This window comes from Scyliorhinus canicula, chromosome 5 (assembly GCF_902713615.1).
Source record: "Scyliorhinus canicula chromosome 5, sScyCan1.1, whole genome shotgun sequence".
NCBI lineage: Eukaryota > Metazoa > Chordata > Chondrichthyes > Carcharhiniformes > Scyliorhinidae > Scyliorhinus > Scyliorhinus canicula.
The window spans coordinates 33,251,607-33,275,307 of NC_052150.1; the positions used below are offsets into that span (position 1 = coordinate 33,251,607).

General features: G+C 47.5%; 1 protein-coding gene across 8 annotated transcripts in view; it reads right to left on the bottom strand.

Annotated features, from left to right (window-relative positions):
* The window catches only part of LOC119965900 (catenin delta-2-like), a 1,408,928-nt gene that overhangs the window by 575,955 nt on the left and 809,272 nt on the right, over positions 1-23,701 (bottom strand). Inside the window, exon 1 of one of the 8 annotated variants that reach the window (XM_038796886.1) lies at positions 10,253-10,660. The exons of the other annotated variants lie outside the window; for them this stretch is intronic. Within the exon in view, the coding sequence (XP_038652814.1) occupies positions 10,253-10,267 (15 nt within the window). The 5' untranslated portion in view covers positions 10,268-10,660. Of the gene's footprint in view, positions 1-10,252; positions 10,661-23,701 lie in introns of those variants that run through there. 8 annotated transcript variants of the gene reach the window in all.

Genomic DNA, 23,701 nt, shown 5'->3' on the forward strand with positions numbered 1-23,701 from the left:
CAGGTCATATCTGCCCACTCTGATGTAGGTAGAAGATCCCACAGCACTGTATTGAAGAAAGGTAGGGGTTTCCCCGATGGCCTGACCAAAATTTATCCTTCAACCAACCTCACCATAAACAGAATAACTATTACTTTGCAGAAGGCGGTTTGCATTCTTACATAAGGTCGAATTGCATCAATAAAAATGGATCCAGATTTGAGGCTTCCTTACCTCCCACTCTGACGTCCTCAACAGCATCTGCCTTTTCTACGATTCTATTGCAGGCAAATGGGGTTGGCATAGAAGGGCTTTTTAGTTGGCATGGACCAGTTTTGGGCCGAAGGCCTGTCTCCGTGCCGTAGATTCTACGATCTGCTATTCTCATCTGGCATGAGGCGAAAGATCAAGCGAGAAAGGAGCGTCTGGATTTCAATGTAAAATACTCGGAGTGGAATGGTAATCCAACTCTGAATGCCATTCCACGCAAGTTACAGGCCATTGTTTCCCAGTGTGAGCTGGCTCATTGACAGCACAGCCTTAGTTAAACCAACATGTATTGATGGCTTTAACGTTCTAAGTGTCATGAGAATATCAGGGAAATCCAAGAAATTGGACTATCATCTGCTGGTAATATTCTGGTTATATATTTTAAATTGTGGGAATCCGCAAGATAATTAAGGCAGGGCCAGTGTGAATGGAACTAATAAGTTTGATATGTCAATGAGCTCAGCAGCATTGTAAACCAGTGTTTACCTCAGGCAGGTTTGTAAGCGGGGGTGGGGTGCAGAACATGGATAGATTTGAATAAGTTGTTCAGGGTTCAAAAAAAGGGATATAGGGCAAAATTTTCCATTTGGGAACTGAACTTTGGGTGGTTCGCGTTCCCATTGGGGGCCGCTATTTGTGGAGAAATTCAAGACATGCTGATGGGCCAGCACTCTGCTTGATCAAATTCTGATCAATTCTTCTGGGGCCAGAGTTAGCACCAAAGAGCCTGGCAGCCGGGACTGTATTTAAGTGCTCCACGTATCACACACTCTCGCAGCCACCAAGGAGGCGCAGAGAAGACCTGCCCCACGAGGTTGGGAGTCCAAAATGGACGCACAGCTTCATGCCAGCGAGGAGTGAAGAGACACCCTCTTCCCCAATGTGGGCTGCAGTTTCAAGCCTGTCCTCCAGATCATTGCCTGGGTGGCTGTGGCAGAGGCGGTCAGCACTGCCAGTCTCACCAGGAGGAGGCAGCTGGTGATCCAAAGGGGTGGGGGTCACTGGTGAGTCCTCTGCCCACCAGGGAGGGTGCGAAAGGCTGTGGTGCAGGTATACTCTGGTTGGGGCGAGCTCTGCTGATCCTCTGCTTCTTTTGCAATGGGACAGCGCTTCTGAGGAGTGCCAACACCTAGTGGGCTCCTGATTAAGGTTAGCCCTTGATGATACAGCTGGGGTATGAGGTTGTCCAGGAGGGCAGCCCGGGTGGGCTCCCAGATGATCAGAGGCCTTCTGAGAAGTTAAAGGACAAAGGCAGCATTCAGCACTGTGAGCAGCCAGAGGCCTATAAACAGCACCAAAGGGGTGCTTTTCAAAGACAGACTGCAGCAATGGTGGCGCTACCCCGATCCCGAGGGGAACCCCAAGTTCACGGACCTGGCACCCGGGCACTACCCGCTACTGCCCCTGGCCCAGGCAGCCATTCCCCAGCAAGTCCGACTGTTTATAAAAAAAATTCTGTCCTCCCACTCCCCCCCCCCCCCCCGCTCCACATCCATGGCGCTCAGTCCACATTTGTAAATACTTGTTGTAATTCACGTCTGCGAGACCTCTGCCTGAGGAGCGGAGCATCATGGAAGGGCGAAGCATATTGTGTCCAACCCGCGAATCACATTTTAATGCATACAAATTCTGGTTTTGCCATGCCAGCGCCGCTGTGGGGCGCAAACCTTGTTATCGACATCAGCGAGGGCCCGGAGCAAGACACCTGAATCAGCACCAGACACAGACATCGATTTTGGCTGGACGCCCAATTCTCCGCCCGATCATGGTTCACATTTTGCAGCGTTGCAAGGTGGAGAATTTTACCCAAAAGATGCAAGGAAGAGGCATCAAAGAAAGTTTCATAAGATGAGTTTACTTTGCTTTAAACTCAAAAAACTAAAATCAAGGGATGGAAGGTACTTAAGTCTAGGGGGAACAGAATGCTAAAGAAGTTAGGTCATATAAGGGAAAGATCAAAGGGGAAAAATCATATTTAAGGCAATACTAAACCTATGCAGTGAGCTGGTTTTTAGCTAGATACCAGCCAATAGCATGAATAACTGTTTAGCTCTCAGCAAGCTGCTGGCTTACCTCAGAAGTGAACCCAAGAGATGTAACTACATTGTGTGGTAACCGTTACTTGATTTTTATAGATATTAAAATCTATAAGGTGTTGTGAAACAGTTTGGGGAGTGTTGGCTCTGAGGTTGTTAAGTCAGGATTGTTTGGAACTGGTTAAATTAGTGATACTGTGTATAACCATTGTCTCAGTTAAGTGTACATCTAGTTTACTTTATTATTTTGTATTCCATTTCTTAATAAACATTTATTTTATTAAAATCATCGCAAAATGTCTGGGACATTATTCTCTGGATTACAAAGCCTTCCTCATATGAGAGCCAACTGGAAAAATACAGTTGAAGGCAACTGTTGCAAATTTCCCTTCTGGGAATTGAACAACTCTGCATTTTCCATCAGCCGTGCTCTTAACATAAACAAATGTTGTCCACTCTGTCCTACCCTTTGAACACCTGCTGCACCAATCTTTTGTTGCTCACCCCTGACAGTCTCTGATTTTGAAAGAAACGTCATGCAGCCACTCCCTCAGTTCCGTAAATGACCACAGAAACACGGTTTAGCTGCTGCACCTGCCACTGCAACTGAGACCCTCTCACACCCAAAACACCCATCTCAATGCATTACCCTTTGGAGGATGTAGCACATTTAGCAGTTCCAGACCTATCCCCAAAAATGCTACAAAGCAGGCCACGAATACCACTCGGACCCAGGGCCCTTACAACGTTTACGACCGAGGACATGTCTTGCAACGCAATGTCTAAACTGTCAACCCTGTGTCAGCCAAACCTTTTCCTCCCATGACAAACAGATCAGCTCCTTCCCCTCACGGCCGTTAAACCCCATGAAGTTCAGGTCAAGGAAAGTTACGACAACCACACATTCTGGCTCATGTGCCTCCTCTTTGCTTATTCCAGGATGGTCCATGCCCAGGGTAGCAAGGAATGCCTGGAGTGGGCCATGCCCAGCTTGCTTGAACATGAGCTGAAGTTACTGCTGCAGCAGGTGGAGGCCCACAGGGATGTCCAGTTGCCACTGGGGCACAGGCTGCCTCTCGGTGTCACCAAGGCAGCCTGGCTCAAGATTGCTGAGGTGGTCAGCACCTCAGGCTATTACCAGAGGAGCTGGATCCAGTGTCATAAGCGCTTCAGTGAACGTCTGCACTACGGTAAGATGAGTGAGATGTTCCTATTACACGTACAGCGTGGTTTTGCTGTATGCAGCATGACTCGTCTCTGGTGGACACATGATGCGCAGACGTGCTGCAGAAGCATTTGTCCATGGCCTAGGTGAAACAGGCTAAGTGAATGTGAATGGAGGACCTGGGGGAAGAGGCAACTTGGCAGCATCTCCATTTCCCATGCCTCGATGAGCCTACGCATGACCCTTTTCCTCTTTCCTTTCAGGAGAGCCCACAACACCTAGGGAGCTAGTGAAGATCGGGGGTGAGAACCCAAATTGGAACGATCTGTGGAGGGCAGGATAATGGTCATCACGCAGATTCCACCATGATGCATGCATGAGTGTCGGTGAGTTCGCTCACCTGAATGCGCATGGCCGTGGGGTTGGTGGGACACCATAGGTGATGGAAGAGGGGGAACAGAATGGTGCCTTGGCATCTAGTTGTGATGGATGATCCTAGGTTATGAAGGTGGTCGGCATGGGACAAACTGACTTCCGCCAGACCCATTTAGGCATGGCTTTTGAAGAAGATCAATGGGAATGGGAATGCTTTACATGACTCCATCTCATGATTGTCCGGTGTTTCCCTCAAAGACCTTGGGACTATGGTTCTCTGCCACCCCATCCCTCCCCAGAGAGGATGTCAAACTCAGTCAGAAGGACAAGGCAAATGTGTTTGAGGGCACACCATCACCAGCTTTTGAGGCAGCAAGCATCACCAGAGACACACACAGCAGTGGATTTATGAGCGGAGATAGATTGAGGTGAGCACGAAGTGAAGAACATGAAACCAGTATGCTGGAGGAGGTGTAAGAGGCAGAGGTGTCTGTTGTAAGGACCCTTCATGTTGATTCCCTTATTTCCCATTTCTTTTACTTGGTCATTATTATTTTTTGATCCATGGATATTTAATGGACATTTACCTTTAAGTTGAGCAGGAAAAGTGAGGAACTCAAAAGTTGCAAAACACTGTGCTATGGAGGTTTAGCTTTTGAAGAGCAGAACTCAGACTTTATGGCACCCGAGAGATCAGAGGGTTTCAGTTTGATTGGTTGGCTGGCAGCCAATGATTTGGCCAAAGGCAGAATTGTGGCTGGCGACAGGCGGTGATTGGGTACTACCTGTGTGGAATGGTTTTCCCAGAACCCAGGAAGGGACAGTTGGTCCTAGATTCTGAGATGAGAAGCTGTGAGCTGATGTCTCTCTCATCTTTCACCCTCCAGAAGTGCCGCCTATCTGCTATTTTCTGAACCTGAGACCTGGATGAATCTACAGTGAACTCTATTACATATTCTTTTATCTTTGCACTCCCCTTTTCCCTCTCAGTTTGTCTGTCTTGTGAGTGTGTAGAAGGTGGCGGTGAGTTAAAGAGGGGTGGGGGTTAAGAATTAGATAATAGTTAACCAGTTGTATTTACTGCCTATTTATTCAGTTACTGTTATTACTAAAAATGAATTGTGTTTAAATTTACAAACGTGGTGTCTGCAGTTATTGGGCAGCCAGAGACCAAAGACTTTGCACATTTTCTAAGAATTAATTTGTTAATTTCAATTGTATTGCGGCTCTGGGTCAAGTGGGGCTGGAATTGACCACGCACTAGACCAGGGTGCCATAACACTGTGCACTGTTCATCCCGGAGGAAGGAGGGCACTTACAGGGATGTTCCACAGGGGAGTGAGGCACAGCTTTAGAAATCTCCCTTTGGAACTCAGTATCTGAACCTGCAGCAGCAGATAAGTGGCCAATTGGTTAATTCGCTGGGGCATTGCAAATTCATGCACTCCGAATAGAGGAGTCCGCCTTGGTCATGATGTCCGCCATGCAGCCACGAGAGAGTGGCCAACCTCACGGTGATTCCCATGTGACAGGCCAGGCAGTGCTCGCAAGAAGTGTGAGATCTTCTGGGTGGCACCAGCTCCATAGCGGTACTGGGAAAGGAACTACAAAAGTACAAGACATGGGTGGCTATAGGCAGTTCTGACCAAGCAACACACCCCATCCGGCCAAGATAGCAAGGCCTGAGCAATCAGAACAGGAGAACAAAGGAAGAGAACAAAGAAAAATTACAGCACAGGAACAGGCCCTCCAAGCCTGCGCCGATCCAGATCCTCTATCTAAAACTGTTGCCTATTTTCTAAGGATCTGTATCCCTCTGCTCCCTGCCCATTCATGTATCTGTCTAGATACATCTTAAATGACGCTATCATGACTGCCTCTACCACCTCCGCCGGCAATGCGTTCCAGGCACCCACCACCCTCTGCGTAAAGAACTTTCCACGCATATCTCCCTTAAACTTTTCCCCTTTCACCTTGAACTCTGTCATTTCTCCACCCAACTCTCCAATATATCTATATTCTGCTGTATTCTCTGACAGTCCCCTTCACTATCTGCTACTCCAACAGTCTTAGTATCATCTGCAAACTTGCTAATCAGACCACCTACACCTTCCTCCAGATCATTTATGTATATCACAAACAACAGTGGTCCCAGCCCTGATCCCTGTGGAACACCACTGGTCACAGTTCTCCATTTTGAGAAACTCCCTTTCACTACTACTCTCTGTCTCCTGTTGCCCAGCTAGTTCTTTATCCGTCTAGCTAGTACACCCTGGACCCCATGAGACTTCACTTTCTCCATCAGCCTACCGTAGGGAACCTTATCAAATGCCTTACAGAAGTCCATGTATATGACATCTACAGCCCTTCACTCATCAATCAACTTTGTCACTTCCTCAAAGAATTCTATTAATTTGGTAAGACATGACCTTCCCTGCACAAAACCATGTTGCCTATCACTGATTAGCCCATTTTCTTCCAAATGGGAATAGATCCTATGCCTCAGTATCTTCTCCAGCAGCTTCCCTACCACTGACATCAGGTCACCAGTCTATAATTACCTGGATTATCCCTGCTACCCTTCTTAAACAAGGGGACAACATTAGCAATTCTCCAGTCCTCCGGTACCTCACCTGTGTTCAAGGATGCTGCAAAGGTATCTGTTAAGGCCCCAACTATTTCCTCTCTCACTTCCCTCAGTAACCTGAGATAGATCCCATCCGGACCTGGGGACTTGTCCACCTTAATGCCTTTTAGAATGCCCAACACATCCTCCCTCCTTATGCCGACTTTATGTGGAGTAATCAAACATCTATCCCTAACCTCAACATCCGTCATGTCGCTCTCCTTGATGAATACCGATGCAAAATACTCGTTAAGAATCTCACCCATTTTCTCTGACTCCACGCATAACTTTCCTCCTTTGTCCTTGAGTGGGCCAACCCTTTCTCTAGTTACCCTCTTGCTCCTTAAATATGAATAAAAGGCTTTGGGATTTTCCTTAACCCTGTTTGCTAAAGATATTTCATGACCCCTTTTAGCCCTCTTGATTCCTCGTTTCAGGAGGACTGAGGGTTTCATGCATCTTTCTGCAAAAAAACCCGAAGTTCTACATTTGTACGCCAATTCCCGCCTCCATGATCAAGCAAACGATCTGGCTGACCCGTGTACCCAGGAATCCCTCACAATGTGTTCAATCGCACCAATGCACTGATCTCATTGTTTCCCAAGTACACATGAAGTCTCTCCAATCCCTAATCCTTCCATGGCCTGGGACCTTTCCCTCACTCTAACACCTCCAGTCAATTGACATCTGAGAACTCTGCGCTCCTCCAACTCTGGTCTCATATGCATTCCCCACTTCCATTGGTGGCTATACCGTCAGTCGTCCAGGCTCAAACTGATGGAATTCACTCCTTAAATTCTGCACCACTCTTACCACCTTTACGACCCCCATTAAAACCTATCTCTTTGACTAATTTTTTTGGCCACATATTCTTCCTTGGCTGAGTTTCAGTTCTTGCCTGATTACACCCCCAAAAAGCCACCTGTGACATTTTACTACATTAACGGAGCAATATGAATCAAGTCGTTGTTACGTTACACATCCCATTTTGTTTTCTCTTCACAATGAACGACGACAACTGACATTTTGCACAAAAACGTTCGACAGTTTTGGGAAGCATTGCACTCAATCTTTTCTTCTTTTTTTAAATTCAGACATAGAGAAGTAACCAGCAGTGCAATTGAAGCAGATTGAAGTTGAATCATCGCCAACACTCTCAGGCTCCGCCACCTTCAATAGATCCCAGAGGGCATTTTTTTTTCAGCCTCAGAGTTTGTCTATCAAAGCAATGGGCTGATGAAGGACCTGCAGGCATAAGTCCAATTCTGCCAGAATCAAATTGGCATGGCTAAGGCAGTTAGCCCGCGAACAGCAGAGCTCAAGAATTGAACCCTCACCCACGAGGTTCCCACCCCAATGCCAAGTTCCGGCATTTAATGAAACCAAGCTTTGTACTCTGCCCTGCTGGGCTTTTCAGCAACATAAAGGAAAGGTTCTACATGGGGGCCAATCTTTCTATCAATTCAAAAAACTCCACCTGATACACTTTACACAATTTTAAAGCCATCTGTGTGCTCATCCCACCCTCTCTTTATAATCTCCTTCAGATTTATAACCCTCTAAAACCTATGCGTTCTTCTAATCATATTTCTTGTCTGTGCTTCAGTTCCTTCACCCCAGCACTGATAGCCATGCCTTCAACTGCCTCAACCCTAAGCTCTGGAATTACCTCATTAAACCTCTCTGCTTCTATTCCTTGCTCCCTTTTCCTTCACGACACATCCTAAAATCTAATTCTTTCACCAAGATATTGGTTACCCATTCTTTAATGAGCGGAATCCACTCGATCCTGGGATGGCGAACTCGAAGGTGGGATTGGGAGGAAGGTAGGACAGGGCGGCAATGGTCAGTAAGCCATTGGGTTCCTGGCTCCAGACAATCGTGCCAGAGATGGGGTGGGAGTTGCAAGGTCTACCTGCCTTCTCGCGGCTTGAAGCTAATTTGCATATTTGCATACATAAATATGGGCTGATTGGGGGCACCACTGGGATTTTACTGGCAGCAGATGGGCCCCTAGTGAGGCCGAAGACTGACAGATGCCCAGTGGGATCTTGTTGATGGCTGGCAGGAGAACCCACAAGGCCTTCAATACTTACCATCCCCCATTCCCCCCCCAAAAAGGGCCAATGGATCAGCATGACACAAGAGCAGCTGACATTACAACAAAAGCTTTTCATTGGCTGCCTGTACAGCACTTTAGAAACATCAGGTGGTCATGTCAAGCGCTATGTAAATGAAAGGGTGCGGTTTTCCCCTCCTGTCCACCAGGGGGCCAGAAATTCCCGCCTGAAGTCAATGGGCCTTTTGCTTGTCCGTCAAATTTTCCGCCCCGCCCATGACAATTCCTGCAGCAGGCGGGACCGGAAATGCCTGCCCCAAGTCTTTCTCCCTTCCTTTAAGGGTCATGTACAATATCCAACTTAGGCAAGGGTACGGAGTAGCAAATTAATTCACAACTTCAGAAACGAGGGGAGAGGAAGAGATCTGGTGAGAACACTTTGAAGAAGGAAGGCAGTAGGAGCCAAAAGTACATGCTGAGTAATGCAACAGCACTGATATCAGCAGTCAAATGTTGAAAGCTTATATTTTATCTTTTAGTTGTTTATATTGTTTATATTCTATAAATATAAAGTTTATATTGTTGGGGGCTCAAAATTGAAAATGTAGTTTCGGGGTTGCTTTTTATTCTGGGGTGCACACCACCTTCCCATTCTGGATCTCATGCCCCCCCCCACCCCCCCCCCCCCCCCCCCCCCCCCACAAACCCTGAAATCCTTTGGTACAATCAACGGTTTTGTCCTGGTGCTGGAGACACTATGAAGCTCTGAGGCTTCAGCAGTCTGTTGAAATTAACCTCTGAACCTTCAGCTTGATCAATATCTTTTAAATGAGATAACTTCCATTTCGGATCAGGTGCTTGTCTGGAGCGCTAACCTGGACCCTGCACGTCCTATTAAATCAGCTCAGACCTTGACAAAAAAAAATGACTCTATTGAGCACTCAATCCAGCTTTCAGGAAACCAAAATTCTCACATCACCCGAGGGAAACTGCATCACACATCAACACTCCAACAATACAATGTATAACGGCGATAAAAAAAAAACAAGGCAGGAATAACAGAGCTGGGCTGATGGGGGAAAGGGGGGCAGAGTTAATTATTTTTAGTCCTCTTTTTGTGGAGACTACATTCTTCCGTGGAATGGATTCATCATTACATAACTCCGCAAGCGCATGCCTGCCCTACCGTTGAAAAACTGCAACTTCTTTTCTGCTGACCTCTTCCAGGTATTTTTCATTTCTTTCGAAAGCGTCACCTTCAGCTTAATTTCTAATGTATTATAAATGTCTCGCATGTCAGACAACATAAATGGAAACCCTTTCACGGCAACCTGAAGTTTTGAAAGTAGCAGGGAACAAAAACGGACACTAACTCTGCCGCCAACACTCTCCATGCTGTACATTTGAGGCATCCCGGTGGGGTTTAGATGCTTGGGAGATTTTCCTCAGGTTGAATGGGTCTGCACCGTGCAAAAACGAATCATCAACACAAGCTGTTGCACTTCGGCGTGTCGGTCAGAGCAAAAAACAGTCCCCTGCACTTGAGCAAACGGACAAAATAACTGATAGCGGGCTAAATACTTTGTACATCTGCAAGACAAGCAGATCTAATTTCCCCACCTTCCCTGTCTCGGACAGAAAACCAGATGAACTGGAAGACAAAGCACATTACCAGACCTTCTGGAAAAAAAGTCGGCATTACCTCATTACACTATAAACAGATAAAATTTCAACTCAAGTACCTGAATATGGACCATGCTATGTAAACAGCAAAGCAAAATACTCCAATCCCCTCCAAGTTAACATTCCTTCCAACGAGCAAACAACTTTTGCCACTCATTAGTAAACGTCTCATCCAATGCTCGCAGCCTGAGTACTCGGCGTCTTCCAGGCATACTAGAATGGAGTTCACCCAGGCACAAAGGTCTCCATGGCAACCACTGAATTTCGACCCTTGTTGGCATTATTTATGCAACATTTCACCACAAAAGGCCTCCTCGGTAGCCGTGAAGGCCAAATCCTGCAATTTTCCAATCAGCACCCTTCCTTTCTCATTCCAGAGGCAATCAGCATTCCACCGTTAAGAGACAGCAGTGTGATGAAAATTAAGATGGTTTGCAGAGATAGCACTATCGGCTTGGATAGGGTTTGAAATCTGCAGCCCGGAAGTAGCACTGAATTTTTATTCAGAGCTGCGTAAAGGATTGTTCAGTGAGGAGCGGATATTAATACTATATTTCAAACGTTCTGTTAAGTCACAATTAATTGGTTGAAAAAGGCACTGGCTCCCTTGTGAACACTAGTATCTAGCCTTCCCCACATAGTAAGCACCATCTTCTATCCCAAGATGATCAGCTTGTATGCGGACAGATTTATACAGAATCAGAAGGGGGCCATTCTGCCCATTATTTTTATGCCAGCTGTCTGAAAGAAATAAAACAATCCCAACTTCCCTTTTCTTAATATATAGACCTGAAAATATTTATTTTATCAGGTTGCATCTCATTCCTTTTGAACATTACTAATGAATCTGCTCTCAATATTCCATCAGAAAGCGTATTGTGCTGGAATACACACACAAGTAGAAAACATAAACACAACACAGATAAGCTTCTCTTTTTATTATTCACTAGAATGATGCTGGGGTACAAGAGGTAAATAACGAGGACAGATTGGGTTGTATTCTCTTGTGTTTTGAAAGTTGAGGAGTGACCTGATCTAGGTGATTAAAATGATTAGATTAAAGGATTGACAGGGTGGACAAAGAGGAACTATTTCTTCTTCTTCGGGCAGAACCGCGAGCAAGGGGCTACAATCTTCAAAATCGGAGCTGGGCCAGTCAGCAGTGGTATTAGGCAGCACCATTTCACATAAGATGTAGTGGAAATGTTGAATTATTTTCCCCAAATGCTCCGGGTGCCGAGAATAAACGGACATTTTTAAGACTCAGATCATTCTTATTACAAGAACTCAGATGTTCTTATTAGATCAGGGTCTGAAACAAAGGCGGATAAATAAAGATACAGATCGGGCAGGGATGACAGAATAGATTCAAGGGGCTGAATGGCCTACTCGTGTCCCTATGTTCAAAGACGCTTGGCTGCACAATAGTTTGGTGAAATCTGTACTCTACTTTCTCTGCACTCATCCCCTATAAGTTACAGTCATGGAGGTTCCTTATCAGAGAAGTTTACAAAGAGACATTTGAATGGTAAACATGTGGCACGATCTAACCGAAAACATATCAGAATCCGTTCTGGTGGGATTAGCGGTGTCGGTCCCGGCGCTAATATTACCCTGTTGCTATTTCGGGCCTCACTCCCTCCCCCCCCCCCACAACACCCCCACACCCCCCCCCCCCCCCCCCCCCCCACCAAACCCCCATCCCAACCCCCAAGGCCGCACTCAACTTCATTTTTTGCTCTAAGGAGCTCCGACGAGTAAGTACCAAAGTGCAAGGAGAGAGCAGTACGCCGTTTTGAAATGGTGCCCAAATCTCTGGACCACACCAACGAGACGCCCCCCCCTCCCCACCACCAACATCGGGGAGGCCCCTGGGAACACCCCCTCACCCTTCCTCCACCTGGCAAGGCAACCCGATTCCTGGCTGTGCCAACCTGGGCACCTTGCAGTGCCTCACCAGCCTGGCAGTGCCACCTTGGAATCCTGGCATTGCCACCAGTGCAAGACTGGCCGTGCAAAAAGGCGCAGGAACTATAGGGAATGCCAGAATGCCACCCCGCCCTATCCTGACCATCCAGGGGTCTCTAGTGGCCTGGGCAACCCCCCCCCCCCCCCCCCCCCCCCCAGGTGCCATTATGACTAGTCTACATTGGAGGAAACCAGTACTACTGGCGAGGTGTCCCAGACACGGGCATTAGGCCCCAGGCACCAGGGGGGTCCCGCGAGTGCATATTAATTGAGTCTAATAGCTCATTTAAATATGCAGAGCTGGATCGCGCATTTCGAGCATTGCAAATCTCGCGAGAGGCCTTTCGCGATATTCAATGGCCTCGACTGAACAACAAGTTGGGCGCAACAAGGCCGCTAAATCTCGCCCATAACCTGGATACCTTAACATAGGTTCTTTAAATAACTGCAACAGACACACAATGTATATATATAAAAATTCCTTCTTTCATCACAATTATCAGACAAAAACTGAAAACGAGACATAGGTGATCCAAAATCTGTTGAAAATATAGGTTTTAAGGAGAGTCTTAAAGGAGGAGGGAGGGGTGAGAGACATGAGGCATTTATCCAGGGAAAACCAGAGTTTAAGACTTTGACAGCTGTAGGCAGTGCTGTGACTAGTGAATAACAAAAACCAGTGGTGCTCAAGAGGCCAGAATTTGAGAAGCGTAGTCCCCAGAAAATTGGGGCAGCACGGTAGCATGGTGGTTAGCATAAATGCTTCACAGCTCCAGGGTCCCAGGTTCGATTCCCGGCTGGGTCACTGTCTGTGCGGAGTCTGCACGTCCTCCCCGTGTGTCCGTGGGTTTCCTCCGGGTGCTCCGGTTTCCTCCCACAGTCCAAAGATGTGCGGGTTAGGTGGATTAGGTGGGTTGTTGGGTTCTGGGTATAGGGTGGATACGTGGGTTTGAGTAGGGCGATCATTGCTCGGCACAACATCGAGGGCCGAAGGGCCTGTTCTGTGCTGTACTGTTCTAAAAAAAAAACTGCAGGACTAGAGGGGTTACTGAGATGGAGAAGGGAAGCGCATGGAGGGGTATGAACACAGGGATGTAAATCTTAAAATGGAACCTCTGGTGGATTCGGAGGCAACATAGGTCAGCGAGCATAGGTGTGAAGTCAAAAGTAATCCTCAAACTGTACTGTGTTCTGGTCACACATAGAGCTTGAGCACTGTCCCCAATGCTGATCACTCAGGACACATTAGATCTGGGGGCTGGTCACTACTTCTGGGATAGGAGGAAAGACTGGAGAAACCAGTTTCAGCTTTGAAATGAGGGAACTGTGAGGCGACCTTATAGAGCCAGATATAAGAATAAAATGTAGACACAGCATAGCTGGTAATGAAACTTCAATCTAATCTGCAACAGTAGGACTAGAGGGCACAGGTCTAATTCAGTAAAAGGCTAATTTGCGAATGACGATAAGAGGTTTCTTTACCCATGTGAAATTGATGGCCATTTGAAGTACCTAAGGCAAAAAACCTGGAATCAGGTAAAGTATTATTGGGTGTTGTAATGATTGGAATGTGGAGGCTTTTTTATGGATGAACAAAGATGGACCGCAGGTACATTGGCTGCTGCTTGCCACCATTGCATACATTTTATAAGTACTTAACTGGCAGCAATGTGTATTGAGATGTCTTTACATCCTGGAAGGTACAAATGTAAGTTATTTTTTGATATTTTTTTCCTGTGAGGTCACGGGCTGAATTCTCCATTCAGTGGGACTTGGGGCGGGATTCTCCGCCGGCGGGATTCTCCATTTTGCCGGCGCCTAGGGGTTTCCCCGAAGGCGTGGGGTTGCCCCACAATGGGAAACCCCATTGACCGGCCAGCATAACGGACAACCCTGGGAAGATTAAGTCCGCAGCCACCATGCGAGCATCCCGACCGGCAAGAGGTGGTTAGTTCTACTCCGTCGGGAACTCGGCCGGTCAGGAGCGGAGGATTGCTGGGCGGGCCTCTGGCAATGGCCCCCCTGCGTACTCCGCGGTGAAGCTGATTTTCGGTGCCCAGAGAATCACTGACCCGGTGCCGGGCCCGATTACGGTGTCAAACTGGAATCTCCGCCCCGGCGCCAGCCACAATTTTGGCGTCGGACTGTGGAGAATCAAGCCCCACATCTTTAATTTCACTCAATAAATTTCTTTTTGGTCAATTTATTTCCTTAATTTGCTTGCTTGAGGGATTCGATCCCTTATTTGGCTGGAACTTTCTGCTATCGTCACTGATTGGCCATGGTTCATGGGTGATTCTTCTGAGTGAGGACTGAAGGGGAGGAAATTGCTGCTGAATCGAACCTTGAGCAAGATTTCCAACTGCTCATGCCGTGAGGAATTTCCTTGTCCCGGCAACAGCACACACCTGCCGATAGTTTCCCGCCTGCATGGGGTGGATTCAATAGGAAATCCCACTGACAGCGGTGGGACCAGGAGATTCCATTGCTGTCTAACGGTGGGCCGCTTCCTGCCGCCGAGAAAGGGGAGGCCGAGAATCTTGGCCCTTGTCTTCCCAACACCGTTACATGAACATCTCCAGGAGAGGTAACTGGAGCAACATCAGGAGAAGCCAATTTTTCTTTCCTTAATCCAAGGGTGCTGAGTCCAGTTGTAGAATTCATACCCCGGTGATCAGCAAAGTTAGTGCAAGTCGCAGGGCTTTTATGGTCTGTGTGCTCCAGATACTCGGTGGTTCATCCAGAATTTATAGCACAAAATTAGTCCGCTTGGCCAGAGCATCGCAATCTGGGCATGCAGGTTCACAGATCTTTGAAAGTGGCAACACAAGAGGACAAGGTAGTCAAGAAAGCATACGGAATGCTTGCCTTCATTGGACAGGGCATCGAGTACAAAAACTGGTAAGTCATGCTACAGTTGTATAGGACCTTGGTAAGGCCACACTTGGCATATTGTGCACAATTCTGGTTGCCACACGACCAGAAGGATGCGGAGGCTTTGGAGAAGGTGCAGAGGAGGTTTACCAGGATGTTGCCTGGTCTGGAGGCTGTTAGTTATGTGGGGAGGCTGAATAGACTGTTTTCATTAGAATGATGGAGGTTGAGGAGTGACCTGATGGAGGTCTTCAAGATTATGAGGGGCTTGGATGGAATGGATGGGCAGGCATTTTTTCCCAGGATGGAAGGGTCAGTCACCAGGGGGCATAGGTTTAAGGTCTGTGGGGCAAAGTTCAGAGGAGATGTGAGAGGCAGGTTTTTACACAGGGGGTGATGAGTGCCTGGAACGCGTTGCCAGGGGAGGTTGTGGAAGCAGATACATTAACGGCATTCAAAAGGCATCTTGACAAATACATTTATGGGATGGGTCTTGGGGGATACGGCACTTGGGTTTTGGCCAAGGGTGGTATCATAACCAGTACAGGCTTGGAGGGCCAAAGGGCCTGTTCCTGTTCTGTATTGTTCATTGTTCTCTTTGTTCGTTGTTCAAAGAATGCCACCATTGGTAGAGTGATCAAAATGGAGGTGAGCATGGACCTCAGCAAGCCGCTGAGCTAGAGCATGCTTCAGTGATAGAAAGAGGAAGGCCAAGGAGGAATTTTAATACAATGGTGAGAATTTTAAAAGTGAATTTTTTTTTGGGAGGGGGGGAGGCGGCACGATGGTGCAGTGGTTAGCACTACTGCCCATGACACTGAGAACCCAGGTTCGATTCCTGCCCCGGGCCACAGTCTATCCATGTCTGCGTGGTCTCGACCCCACAACCCAAAGATGTGCAGGTTAGGTGGATTGGCCACACTAAATTGTCCCTTAATTAGAAAAATAGATTGGGTACTCTAAATTTATCAAAACGAAAAGATGAGTTTTGGTTAGACTGGGCTTTGCCAGTATTGATGCTCCATATGAACCTCCTTTCATCCAACTTCATCTTGCTGGATCAGCTTTTCTTTAATTCCTACTTCCCTTATGTATTTATCTAGCTTCCCCTTAAATGTATTTATGCTTTTCAATTCAAGTATTGCATGTACTAGCAATTTCCACATTCAAAGTGCTCTCCAAGTAAAGGTGTTTCCATTTCCATGAATTCTCCATTTGATTTAATGGTGACTTTTTATATTGATGTGCTGTGGTAGTTGACTCTGCCAGAAGTAGAAACGCTCTCTCTACATCTATCCGATCAAACCTCTTTATAATTTCAAAGATCTGGATCAGCTTATGCCTCAACATTTTCCTTTCTAGTATAAAGAACCACAGCCTCTTAAGTCTTTCCTGTTATGGATAACCTCTCAATTCTGATATTGCATCTTCTAAATCTGATTTACAGCTTCTCCAGTGCCTCTATATTCTTCTTATGAAATGGAGATCAGAAGTGTGTGCAGTATTCTCAAATAAATGCCCACCTAATGGAATAGTTGATCAGTGAAACAGACGATAAAACCCTGACTGGGTTTGAAATGTAACCGGTCTGATTGACACCTCAGTCATTCTGTAGTCATGTGATCATGTCATGAGAATGGTCCTGGAGGCAGACATCTTAGGATTGGTTCGATAAAAGCCTCTCAGAATCACATCAAATAAGTACAGATGTCCTTATACTGGCAACATGGTGTCAGAGAGTGGTAAAAATTACACATTTGAACTGTGGAAATTATTCAAAGAAGATGCTGAAACCAAAGATAAAAGAAAAGCACACACAGGCAGCAAATGAAATTTGTGGCTAAAGAGAAAAAGAACAAAGGAATCTCGAAAGAAACGTAAATTACTGAGTGAGTAAAAAAGTTCATGCATGCAAATGTGTCGTTAGGAAAAAGGGGATGTTTGTATCTTTCGGTCAATATGAAAGCGGGGATGTTTGGGCTTGAAATGTAACCAGTCGGATTGACACCTCAGGCATTCTGTAGCCATGTGGTCATGCTATGCTGCTGCCTCTGGAGGCAGACATCTTAAGCCTCTCACAGAAACAGACTAAAGAAGTACAGCTGTCCTTATACTCACAGCAGAGTACACCTTCATGCTACAGCACAGGAGACAAGCAAAGGACCTCAAACTGTTGAGACTCTGGATGCCAAACTAAATTACACAGAGGGAGTAGAGTTTCCTTTTTGGCACAATTGGAAACTTGTATCCAACATGTGGCTGAAATTGAACTAGATAAGACCATCCAATTTTCTTGTATAACTAATGATCATAATTACAACATTGAAGTACTTGGACCAGTGCAATGCGGTGTAATAGTACATGATTGTTTCTTTCCTTTCTCATTCCATTAAAATATGTTGCATTTTCATTCTTACACCGAAAATAATTATTTTTTCAACACAAATAAACATTAAGAAGGGTGTCCGAGAGTAAGCTGATTTAAAATCACTGAAAATAACTTGAAAAAACACTGGGCGGGATTATCTGACCCCAGGGCCGGGTCGGAGAATCGCCCGGCCGAGCGCGATTCACGCGACACCACCCCAACAACGGTCTGCTGATTCTCCGGTCACCGGAGAATCAGCGCCATTGGCACCGGCGCGGTGCCAGTCGGGGGCCGCCGATTCTCCGAGTGGATGGGCTGAGAGGCCATCGAGATAGGCCGAGTCCCGCACATGTGGTCTTACCCAGTGGGACCTCGGCGTCCATCCTGCAGGGGGCGGCCAGGTGGGGGGTAGGGGGGAGTCCGACCCCAAGGTGGGGTCTCTACCATGGCCTGGCCCGCGATCGGGGCCTACCGATTGGTGGGCCGGCTTCTCCTGGCGGGGGCCTCTTTTACTCGGCGCAGGGCCCCTGTAGCTCTATGCCACGTTGCGTCGGGGCCGGTGCGGTAAAGGAACCTAGCGCGTTTACGCGAGTTCGCGTCAGTCGCAGCGTACATGCGTGAATCCGAGCCGGTCGCAACGCGCATGCGCAGACCCGCGGTGCCCGTTTGATGCCAGTATTGCCAGCTGGAGCTGGAGTGAGTCGCTCCAGTGCCATGCTGGCCCCCTGTAGGGCTCAGGATTGCTGATCCTGGGGGCCTGTTGACGCCGTCGTAAAACGCGATGGCGTTTACGACAGCGTCAACACTTAGCCTCAGGATCAGAGTATCCCTCCCACTGTGCTGAAACATGGAATTATTTCACTGGCGGACATGTGTCCATTTCCTAGTTACGTTACTTTAGGTGAAAATGTTTCAAATTTGTCTCTGTAAATCAGAAAATAAACTAAATTCACAGATCTTTCCCGACCTATTGCAATCCTGCAAACCTCACCTGGGGTGTGACCAGTTTTGTGGGCCGGGCCTGAGTCAGCGTAAGAAACCATGGGTTATCTCAGGTAATAACACACATTTTAAATGCCTCAATTATTTGCATCAGGTTTGGTCAATTCCACCCGTATTGCACTGATATTGCTGGTACAAATTCGCCCCCATGATATTTATGGTTACATCGACACATATTTTAACTTGAACTGTTGTTTTGGAAAGGGTCAAAACATTAAGCATGGTTCGCCTGGTGATCGTGCATCAGCGATTTCATGAGGGTTCACCTGGTGATCTTCCATTCTCATTCAGACATATGGGGGGTACCCGTTAGTTCAGGATTTCCTTATGGCTAGCTGCCAGGGGGTTGGATTCTCCAGTCTCCCAGCCACATGTTTCTCAGCGACACACCATTTGCTGGTGGCAGGATTCTCTACTCTTGCCAATTGTCAATGGATTTCCCATTGAAGCCACTCTACGCTGCCGGGAGACCTGCGGCTGTGGGTGCACAGGTCCTGACAGCCAGAGAAATCTGGCCATGCTCCCATCAGAGACATCTTAAAATGCAAACGGTGCAGCATCTGGGGCTCGGGTGCCTTTGGAGATTTGATTTTTCAAGGGCCTGGTTAATTGGCTTCGGATTAACACTTCACCCATTCCCTCCTGCGTGCTTTGGAAAGCGTGCTGCACGTTGCATTGCAAAGTCGGATGGAGAATGGCACCAAATGACAGGTATAAATGAGGGTGAGCAGCACATGGGGGTCACTGTATCACAGCTCCACACCCCCCCCCCCTCCCCCACCCCCTCACAGAGTCTGGATCCCGAAGGACCTCGGGAAAAAGAAAAATGGGAATTTCTAGACAACAAAAGTCCAGGTCCCATCTAGTTGGTTGTCTACCATTCTGGTCGTCTCATGATACAATGATAATGATGTTATTGACTAATCATGGTAATCAATCTCTATCAATTAGCTTACAAAAGGCGCAGACCTGCGGACAGGAAACCCCGCCGTGATGCAGAGCTTGGAAACGATAGATCCAAAATCACTGTTCCTCTCTGGCGCACGACACACAACCCGTCACGTCTCAAATTTCTCAGATAATCTGTTCCAGGATGTTATTTTCCTGAAAGGAATTTATCTATCTGCATTTGAATGAATCAATACCAACTGCTTCCACCGTCTCTCCAAACAGCCTGTTCCATAGATTTGAACACTCACTCATGGAAACGTTGGCCTTGATATTTACTCAGGTTTCCTGAGCTTCCTTTAGAAATTAACTGCAGGAGGCCTTTAAAACTTTGACAGGTTTCTTGGCTGACAGCCTGTGGGAAAGCAGCAGGGGTGAGGACATCAGAGAGGTCTGGCTTCACGCCACTGGGTTAGACATCATGACGGAGGAATCGGACATTGCAAGGTAGGATCTTGTCAGGCATTTATGGGGGAGTCAGAGATCACGGGTTGTGGGTCGAACGTCACAGGGATATCGGATATTGCCAGGGCGGAATCAGTCTTCATGAGTGAGCTGGAGATGGGGAAGTCAGGCGTTGCGGAGAATTGTAAATTATGGGGGATTGGGCATTGCGATGCATGGGTCACACGGTGGGTGAAGCGGGAGGGGGGGGGGGGTGTAGATAGGGGCTGATTTAGCACAGTGGACTAAACAGCTGGCTTGTAATGCAGAACAAGGCCAGCAGCGCGGGTTCAATTCCTGTACCGGCCTCCCCGAACAGGTGCCAGAATGTGGAGACTAGGAGCTTTTCACAGTAACTTCATTGAAGCCTACTTGTGACAATAAGCAATTATTATCATTGTTATTATATTGCAGGACAACAGACATGGTAGAGAAAAGTACATGGTGGGGGAATCGGACATCACGGGTGGGGGGGGGGGCTTTGGATATCACTGGGGCAGCTGGTTCATAACAAGGCATGGGTAGGACTTTGCGGGAGAGTTGGACATCATAGGTGAATCAGAGATTGCAGGGGGTTACAGACAGAACTGGTGAATTAGACATAGCGGAAGGATTGAACACGCTTGGGAGTCACACATTGCTGAGGGGTCAGACATTGCTGCCGCATTAGACATTGGGCTAGGGTTTTACAAGGCACTGGGGTCTCTGTCTGCAGGATTAAAAAAATAAAATGAGGGGATTGCCCTGGATCTAGATACCTCCCTACAGTAATTTAACATTTAGTGCAGTGTTACTTGCTTTAATGTAAAACATCGGCCCCTTTCAAGGAAGGAAGTTCCAGTTTAAGAGAACCGATTTAATTGGCCAGCAGCTCTGTAGTCCCAGCAGCGTCAGCCAAGAGCAATTGATACGGCTGGGACTAAGAGTAGTCTTACTACACAGAGAAACCCATGTAAGTCTGAGGTCAGGAGTCTCAATGAGGAGGTGAGGGGTATGGTGGCTGGTTTCCCCCAACCTTGCCCAACTCCAGACCATGGAGCCAGAGCTTCCAGGCTCCCATCATGATGAGGGCCTCCACCCCACTCTGAGGAAAATGCTGGTGGTGGCAGAATGAGGCCCTGAAGAGGCCATTAATTGGCCAAGGCAAAGGCCAAAGGGCAGGTGGTATGCAGAACATCGCCTCCATCCCCCTTGTAAAATTTCAGACAGGTCGGGGGCTGTCTGGTAGAAGGGGGGAAGGCCGCTTGCTGGATTTATGTGCCCGCACGTCTTCAAACTTGCCAGTGGAGGAGCATAAAATATAGCCCATTGCAGTGGAGTCAAACATAATGGCCAGGATTCTCCAATCCCACGGCCAAGTTCTAACGCTGGCGTGATAAGCGCACGAGCCACTCCTGCGTGAACGGGCATCAAGTGTCAGGTATTCACTCCTTCCTAGGGGGCTAGTAGGGCGCCGGAGTGGTGTCCGCTGCCCCGGCACCGTGAAAGCGTGCGTGCCACGGCCGGTGTGTGTCCGTGCATGCGCACCACAGCCGGCGTGATTCAGTGCATGCGCGTGGGTTCCCGTCTTTGCGCCGACCCCCGGGAAATATGGCGGAGCACTACAGAGGCCCGGCGGGGAGGAACTTGGGCTGCCCATGGAACTAGCCCGCCCGCCGATCGGTAAACCCCGATCGCGGGCCAGGCCACCGTGGAGGCCTCCCCCGGGATCGGAAACCCCCCCCACCAGGAAGGCCCCCACAGGCAGACCTCTGAGGTCCCGCCAGGTAGGACGATACGTAACCTACTCCAGCGGGACTCGGCCGAACTCGGCGGGCACTCGGCCCATCGAGGCCCAGAGAATCGCCGGGGGTTGCTTTCAACGGCCCCCAACCGGTTCGGCGGCAATCCCGCGGACGCCCGGGAATCAGCGGCGGAGAATCGCCGGGCTGGGGTCGGAGCGGCTAACGTGATTCTCGCCCGCCCCTCAAGTTTCCGACCCGGTGCGGGGTCGGAGAATGCCGGCCCATGGAGGGATTGGAGATCGCAACCCCAGACCACACCCTTACATTTTCTCATGGACGGGACCCAAAAATAGTTATGATCCAGTTCGCAACCAGTAACCTTTGTTGTTAATAGTGGATGCCATTTGAAATCCCAGTTACTCACTAAGTGGATAAAGTCAAAGATTCCACAATTTTAAACAAATTGATGAATTTCTAGTGCATAAAAATCAGCAAAGGAAACATTCAACGCTGTATATTTTATACTCTAAATCCCAGATCTCACCCTTGATTTCTTTAAAGTGCTACTCGAACTCACTGGATTCTTAACACTCCACCACGGTATCTAGTTACCAGCATGATCGCAGCTCCCCAGGTACTCCGAGCAGAATGCCACTGTTCACGGACTTTCCTGAACCCCAATTGCTAGGTTCATGGAGGTATTATTGCACATATTCCTTTTACCTGCTGGTGTTTCATGGTCTCAGGAATCCCAGGCTCCAGAGATTAAAAATAAAAACACTGTTGAAATGGAGGCATGCAGCCACTTTAAAAGAATTTTGTGATTGCCCCACCACCTGAGGGCAGATTGGTCACCTGCCCGATAAATGTTAAAAGTACAAATAGACGGCTCCAAGAGAAACTGTTGTCAGTTATGAGAACATTGACTTTTTTACCTTCCTCAATTGTTTCCACAGATTAGTTTAGAATTGACCTCATCTACAAGCTACAAAGTAAAAGAGATGTGGGTTCAAACTGTGTCTATCACTGTGAATCTTCTAAGGGCCTGTACCAGAAGCAGAGGCCTAGACAAATGGGGGCTGAATGTTTCCTTGGGACTGGAAACCGAACGGTAGGAAGAGATGCGAGTTCTGAGCAGTGCAACTTTATGTGTGGTGGAGGCGGTGGTGAGTTTGGTCCAGTTCTGGCAAAATGAGGCAGGTTGAGACCACCTCTGTGGAACGGGTTGCCTATTCCTGTGGCAGTCCACTGCCAGCAAACTCATCGAAAAGCGGGACAGCTTCAGGGAGATGTCCCGGTGCATAATGATCTGAATTCATCCCTTCCTCCCCATCCAACATTCGAGTCTACCTTTGCCTCTGCAGCTCCAATCAACCCCTAGTGCCGACCCTCCTTTCCTGATCAATCATTCATAATGCAAAAGTACTGAAGGATTTGGAAGGAGAAAGAGAAGAGAGAAGTGTTCATGCGCTATCAAGTACAGAAGATGGCACATTCCAGAAGTGAACTCAAGTGAAATTAGTGGATAAAATGAACCAACTGCAACCTCACCTGTAGTCAAAAGAATTCTCTTAAATGCATACAAAATGCAACTGGTTTCAGGAATGTCTTCAGCTATGAAATGTTACTTGTCTTGTAGAAAACTCAAAAAGTCTAGATCAGACTGTAGATCCAAGCGTAGTGAATGCCTTAAAAATTCAGCAAATGATGGGCAATCAGAAACAGCCTGAAGACAAGAACTTCACCCCATAAATCAGAAAACTTGGTCCCACCTCAAAACATTTTCTCCTGTTTCATGGAAGGTATATAACTCGCAACAATCTCTCAAATATTCTGATGCCAGACCGTAATTACCTATCAGGCAACATTTAACATTCCGTTACACAATTAGTCACTTAAGAATTAATGTGATATGAATGAAGTGGGTGACAGGTGAGTGTGATGTAAGTCAAATAGTTGACAGGTAGATGGATCGCCTACTTTAGACTGAAGTTGCGGAGCTCAGCAATTCATTCCTTGTGACTCCTCCCTGTGGCACTAAAGATCAACTTGATTGCTTTTCTCTTTTCTCCCCCTGCAGGCTGGATAGGGCCCTTCTGCCATGGGACCCAGAACCAAATGCAATGGTTCAGATATGCCTCGATTGTCAATGTGCAGGTTTACTATGACCTCTGCCTCTT